Source organism: Cynara cardunculus (assembly GCF_001531365.2).
Source record: "Cynara cardunculus var. scolymus isolate 2C chromosome LG 8, CcrdV1, whole genome shotgun sequence".
Lineage (NCBI taxonomy): Eukaryota > Viridiplantae > Streptophyta > Magnoliopsida > Asterales > Asteraceae > Cynara > Cynara cardunculus.
Window position 1 is genome coordinate 25154294 of NC_037535.1, and position 6000 is coordinate 25160293.

General features: G+C 33.5%; 1 protein-coding gene across 1 annotated transcript; it reads left to right on the forward strand.

Moving 5' to 3' along the window:
* The first annotated feature begins 3559 nt into the window (after positions 1-3559).
* LOC112516370 (dehydration-responsive element-binding protein 3-like) lies at positions 3560-4189 on the forward strand. The gene has a single exon (XM_025123379.1). It carries the CDS (start codon positions 3560-3562, stop codon positions 4187-4189), a length of 630 nt encoding a protein of 209 aa, XP_024979147.1.
* Positions 4190-6000: the final 1811 nt, after the last annotated feature.

The window sequence follows — 6000 nt, forward strand, 5'->3', positions numbered from 1 at the left end:
TACTAAATAAATATATATGTCTGTCTGTGCATGCCTGCATGCATGCATGTGTGTGTATATATATTTATGTTCATACGAGAACAGTAACTAAGGAGTTTGTTTATCTCTTAATAATTTTATTAAGAGACAGTCTCTGAATCGTAAGTAGTGAATCTTGTTTGTAAAAAAAGTTGTCTCATAATAGTTCTAAAACCTTCTGAATGATTTTGTATCCTGAGCATCCTTTAACCATTCAACGTCCTAATTTCATTGTAAACAATTACCAAACAATTATATTTCATTTTACACTATATCATGAGAGCTTCTTAATCATTCTGTGCCAAACCATTTAGCAATTATCAAACAACATCTAAATAAAAGAATAAAAAAACAGTCGAATCACGTATGAGTTTACACTAAGATTACGAGTAAAATCACATATGATTCACACGACTTTGGCCGCGACTTAAGATCGCAGGACACATCACATGCACCCCTTTCTGTTGATCGTTTTCGTATTCTCTCTATTTTATTTATTTATTTATTTATTTATTTATTTATTTATTAACCCTAAATTTAATGGCTCCACAGATTTGCGGATTCTTAAAAGATTGCCCCTCGTACTTGATTGAAAACCATGGTCTATGAAAATAAATAATAAATTATTATTTTTATGTTTTAATATTTTTATTCTCTAAAATAATACAAACAACTTTTTTTATTTATTTAAAATAAATTAATGAAAAAATAACGTATTTTAACTTGATTTCTTTTAGGTAACGTATTTGCAAAACTTCTATTTCGATATCTAAGATGTAAAGTTTTAAACATTTAGGTATTTGGATAACCCGGTTAAAGTATTAACCGGTTACCATGCTGATATGACGAATGATATGGTATCCGGTTAATGTTTCAACAAATAATACCGAGTTGGATACTATATCACTCGCCACATCAGTATGGTAACCGGTCAATGTTTCAACCGATTACCTGGATACTTAAACATTTAGAACTTTACATCTTAGATACCAAAATAGAAGTTTTGAAAGTACATTACCCAAAATAAAAATAAAGTTAAAGTACGTTACTTTTTCATGCAATTTGCCCTTTTATTTAACCTTACAAGTTTCGTTATACCGTTCTCTAAGATAAAAAAATCTTCTAAAATTCGATTGACAATAAAAGAAAATTCTATTTCCATTGGTAAAATTAAACTATTATTATTATATATAAAGTTTTATTTTTTAAAAAGTGCTTTGAAGGTATATCACATAGAGTATGGGTGGATTTGATATGATACCAAGATTGTTTTCTTCAATACTATCTACCTATCAATTATAACTGGTACGCACAATTTTATACCTGTACCAACTAACTATATTTGGTACCAACATTTTCTTGTTGGTACATGGTACTGACTTTGTATCAAATTTCAAGTTACATATATAAATATTTGCCTTTATGTTCAAATTTGAGTTTTCAGTAATACATGTGATGTTTTAGGGTTTTAATTGCAATGAATAAAACTTACAAGCATTCAAATGTTCAAAAACAAATTAATTAAAGTTATAAAGTTTAATATTCCATGCATATAAAAATTTCAAAAACTAATAAATAATTATATAAGTTGGTATCATGATACTACCATGATATGTGACTTATAATACTGTGTACCAAGTACTAAGCAACTTTGCAAACTTGGCATGGTACTACGTAGGGGTGTTTATGGGTTAGGTTGATCGGGGTTGAAGACATTTGAACAACCCAACACAATGCTTGCGGTTTGAAAAATCTTAATCCAACCCAACCCGAACCAAAGTGCAACCCAATCCAACCCGTACGGGTTGGTCGGGTTGATACTTTGGTACATTTTAGTACTCTTCTAACTTAGAATATGTTATTTCTCTATTCATAGTTTTTTTTTCATCATCAACCATTTGATATAACTTATCCATACTTCTTACGTATATCACATTTAGTTAATTTTCTTAATTTACACATATATGTTCACAGTTACTGAACATATATACGAAGAACATACATGATAATGTAATTGTCTAATGTACATATTAATAGAAAGTCAACAATCATATTAAATCCAAGAAATAAAAGGATATTGGGTTCATCCGGTTGGGTTGGGTTCAAATAACAGTAACTCAATATCAACTTAATGCCTACGGTTGACAATTTTACAACTCGATTAGATATCGGGTTGCTTCGTATTGAGTTATTTCGTGTTGGGTTGGGTTGATCGGGTTGGTCGGGTTTTTGAGCACCCTTAATACACATGTTGGCTTGTTTTGTTTGGTAGATATTTGTCATCCCAGGTCTATTTAATAAAAAGAGATAAAAAGAGACAGAGTAAATATATTAATATCGATTAAAATAAGAAAATTAACGTATAGTCGTTTTATCCAGCTAAATTCACCTCCTAACTTAAGGGCCGTTTACTTGAATGCTTACCCAGTAAGCACTTACTGGTAAAATTCAACAATATCGCTTACTTACCGGGTAAGATTTTATTCACTAAAACGCATCGTATGCAACAATTTATTCCAGTAAGCGCCAACCATGGTAAGAGTCCTCGTTCTCACTTATCGGGTAAGGCTCTCGATTCTTGTATTCGCTATTACCGGGTAAGATTTTTAGTCTTTGTCATATTCATCCGATAAAGTAAAGTGACTTGGTAAGCGCTTACCTGAGTAAGCGTTTGGTAAACGGGACCTAAATGTTTTATAACATCCTGAAGTTCTAACAACACATTATATGAAAATACATCCCTAATTATATTTTACCTCACAATGAAATAAATCTCAAAGTTTATAATACAATAATAACCCACTCTTAGGGACCGTTTACCGAACACTTACCCGGTAAGCGCTTACCGGTAAAATTCAACACTATCACTTTTTACCCGGTAAAATTTTAATCCACCAAAACGGCATTGGATACAACAATTTACTTGGTAAGTGTTAACCGTGGTAAGAGTCATCGTCCTCACTTACCGGATAAGACTTTCGGTTTTTGCCTCGCTCTTACCAGGTAAGATTCTTGGTCCTTGCCATATTCATCCGGTAAGGTAATGTGACTTGGTAAGCACTTACATGGGTAAGCGTTTGGTAAACAGTTCCTAACTCTCTCTCACACTCACCAAAAAACCAATCATATGAATACATGTAAGAAGAGAGAGAAAGTAAACATCAATTAAATAAATTTAAAATAAATAAAAATTTGATGTGTCTTAGGGACTCGTAAATAATCAGAATGATTAATAGGCTCTTATGACATAGTGTAAAATGAAATATGATTGTTTGACAATTGTTTACAATAAACGGCTCAAGGAGATCCAAGATACAAATCATTCAAAGGGTTGTAAAACCATTAAAAATCAAACTTAAATCTACTAAACAAAATTCATTTATTAACGATTCAAATGCTACATTTTAATGAAATTATTAACAGATAAATAAATAAGCACTTAAATTTATTGGTCAAATAAGACGTAACATATCTTTATTCACACGTTCGGTAGGGTATTCGTCACTATAATTACTCCCTTCCACCTTCTCTTTAGCCACCAATGGCAAAATCCGATCAACCTTCCGATTCCGGCATTGACACCACATTAACTCGCCAGAATGGGATTCCGGCGAAGAAAACACGTCCACCGGTGTACCGTGGAGTTCGAATGCGCAGTTGGGGCAAATGGGTATCGGAGATTCGGCAACCACGTAAGAAATCGCGTATCTGGCTCGGCACTTTCTCCTCGCCGGAGATGGCAGCCAGAGCTCACGACGTCGCCGCCTTATCCATCAAAGGAAACTCCGCCATTCTCAACTTTCCTCAACTCAAAGACTTGTTGCCACGTCCGGCGTCAATCTCGCCGCGTGACGTCCAAGCCGCCGCCGCCATGGCTGCCGCCATGAAAGAGTTCAGTTCATCTGCTTCATATCCGGATTTCTCTGTGCCACCGTCGTTGGCTTCCGATGATCATGTTTCCGGCAACTCGGCTGATGAACTCGGTGAGATTATCGAGTTGCCGAGTTTAGAGGGGTGGTTGGAGTCGCCGGAGTCGTCGACTGAATTGGTTTTGTTTGACTCGGTGGATGGGTGGATGTACCGGCCGTGCACGGCGGCTGACATCGATTTTTTTCCGGCTGATTTTTCCGGTCCGGTGGGGGAAGATTCGAGCTTCCAGACGATCATTTGAGATTCTTATTGATCTCACACTTCATCTTGAAAATATTTACTCATTAATTATTTTTGGAACATTTTATTGTAATGCAACATGATATATCTTAATTTTGACGTTCGAGAATTCAAACGTATAACCTTGATTCATATTTATTTTCGTTTTGCGTCTTTCTTGATTTCATTTATTTTATAGTTTTGTTTGATTTTACAAGGGCAAATTGTATGAAAAAGTAACGTATTTTAACTTGATTCATGTTTCGGGCAACGTACTTTTAAATTTTTCATTTTGATATCTAAGATGTAAGTTTTAAACATTTAAGTATCCGAGAAAACCGGTTGAAGGCTAATTTTACATTTAAAAAAATCAATGTCATTAACCACGTCAGCAAATAATACTGAGTTAGATACTACATCAGTCGTCACATTAGCATGATAACTGGTTAATGCTTCAACTGGTTATTCGAGTACTTAAATGTTTAAAGATTTACATCTTACGTACCAAAATGAAAGTTTTGAAAGTATGTTATTCAAAATAGAAATCAAGTTAAAGTGCGTTATTTTTTCATGCAATTTATCTATTTTAAAATGTTAAAGTTAATATATTGATATGGGTATAAATTAAAAAGAATATAAAAATACTACTGAGTTAATTTGAAAATAAATGTTCACAATGAAAATTATACACAACTTTATAAATATGTAATTATTACATCTTTTAAATAACTGAATCATATTTTTACCTAATAATAAAGAGAAAAACATTTTTCATCTAATAATTAATGATAGAATGAGAAATTAGAAACGTCACATACTTCGTAATACAGTAAAGATAGGTCAAAGATTCTCAAGCATAACCAGCCTTTAACCTAGCGGTATCGTAAACTTTGGCCTTCTAGAAAGTCAGGGGTTCAAACATCAGCAAATATGAAAAGGTTGTGTGAGTTTATTTATTATAGGTTAAGTTTCGTATTCATGTTGATTCAAAGTATTGTTTATTTGTATATCAATTATGGTCGTTGTTTGTGTTCGGTTTTGTAGATGTTAACATTCTACATGTTATAAAAGAAAATAAATACTAAATAACATAAGTACAAGGGTGGTGTTTGATTGGTTTGAGCTTGAGCTCAAAATGTCAAAAATGTCTGGAGGTCTCAGGTTCAAATCCAATGAGGAATAAAAATCCCCTTGTGGCCACGGGAGATCAAATGCGGTGACTCAAGGCTACCGACAAAACAGGTAGTTGTCTTGTGATTAGTCGGCTCGCATAGCGGATTGGATATACAGGTTAATCAAAAAGAAATACTAAATAACATTGGTCCATAAAACTAGAGTTTTAATATAAGTATTGTGTTATTGATACCCATGAAGAAATTGAATTGTATTGACCGGATCAAGAGTGAATTTTGAGAACCATTTAGAGCCAAAGATTCTAAAAGCTTGGAACAATTCCATTAGCTCAAGTGTAATTATAATACCCGTCAGATGTGTGTGTGTGTGTGTATATATATATATTAAGTTTGGGTTAGTTTCGGAAGTTGACCAAACTTGAGGGGTTAGTTCTGCATAACTCGTTTAACTTTGCAATTTGGATGATGGGCTTGGGCTTGGGCTTGGGCTTGGGCTTGGGCTTTTGTATATTAGGGTTTAATTAGGGTTTTTTTTTTTCCTTATATATAAACTTAAACCTAACCCTAATTTTTTTTTTAACCTAATCCTCCTCCCTAACCCTAATTCCTCCTCCCTAACCCTAATTCCTCTAATTGTGATAATCGTTAGAGAGAAACCCTAAGAGCTTGGAAGAGTCCATTGATAACCTAGAAGGGAACC